Below are 1,038 nucleotides of genomic sequence, written 5' to 3'. Positions count from 1 at the left end.
TAGTGCTAGGTACAATCCAAGGATCTTTTAATCCTATATGTGTGTATGCAAATAAAATGTTGTGAGTGATCATGACCATATATACTTCCGCTACCTGGCAACATGAGCTGATCACGAATGAATGTCAGTGTATATATAATGTATAGTTCTGCATAACCTGTATGTTATATATCAGCGGACATGCCTGTATGCAGAAAACTATAAACGTGGCTCGAAGGTACACGTAAAAGCTACGGCCACCCGTGAACATATGAAAAGTCGGCGAGACAACCACAGGTTTATCTGCGTACGTAAGCCGTCCCGCCATGTGGGTGCATACACAGCAGACGCCTTCACGGGTAGTCTGCACCAAGTGTAAATGGTCTGATATCAGACAAATATAGTCGGATTAAATGGACTACATAGCTGATATTGTCGGATTAAATGGACTAAATAGCTTATATTGTCGGATTAAATGGACTACATAGCTGTTTTGTTACATGCCTCACACTGCGGGTATAGAACAGGCGCAGTAACGTTCAGACTATATCAGTGCGATGATGAGATATCAGACCAAATAAAGAAAACATCGGATGTTTAAAAAGCTGTCTCACACCCAACTCACACAGTGTATACATGCACAACAGATGTGTTGACCTGTGTAGACTGTGTCGTGCGATGGTCGGATACCAGACAATCGATGTCGGGTATTCAGTGGAAGGAGTGCTTCTCCCGCACAAGGAATCGGAAATACTGGTTCAACAGTGCCACGGGCGAGTCAACATGGACAGCACCTGAAACTGAGACCACGGTACGTCTTCTCAGTTGTATGTCATCTATTTATAGACAATAAATATAGCCAATCAAATTCAAGGAGAGCACTTCCCCGTTTAAACGTTTATTGACCATGTGTAGCTTGTGTATAGTGTACTATAGCAGTTGTACTGTATACGTGTAGTATCTGTATCGGACGAGACTTTCTGTATCGGGCGAGATGTTTTGCGGAGAAGTGTGTGCACACCTGCATGTCTGGGGAATGCGAGCAAATATAGTTTAATG

General features: G+C 42.9%; 1 protein-coding gene across 1 annotated transcript; it reads left to right on the top strand.

The window, feature by feature from the left end:
* Positions 1-639: 639 nt before the first annotated feature.
* SARC_16371 (hypothetical protein) lies at positions 640-852 on the top strand. Its single transcript, XM_014289517.1, has one exon. It carries the CDS (start codon positions 680-682, stop codon positions 830-832), a length of 153 nt encoding a protein of 50 aa, XP_014144992.1. The 5' UTR covers positions 640-679; the 3' UTR covers positions 833-852.
* The last annotated feature ends 186 nt before the right edge of the window (positions 853-1,038 follow it).

Source organism: Sphaeroforma arctica, assembly GCF_001186125.1.
Source record: "Sphaeroforma arctica JP610 unplaced genomic scaffold supercont1.7929, whole genome shotgun sequence".
Taxonomy (NCBI): Eukaryota; class Ichthyosporea; order Ichthyophonida; genus Sphaeroforma; species Sphaeroforma arctica.
The sequence above is the reverse complement of the archived record's forward strand: the minus strand, read 5'-3'. Positions and strand labels throughout refer to the sequence as shown.

What these genes read in the sequence shown, in the direction of transcription:
- SARC_16371 (XM_014289517.1), top strand. Translation starts at nt 680, where the DNA reads ATGTCGGGTATTCAGTGGAAGGAGTGCTTCTCCCGCACAAGGAATCGG.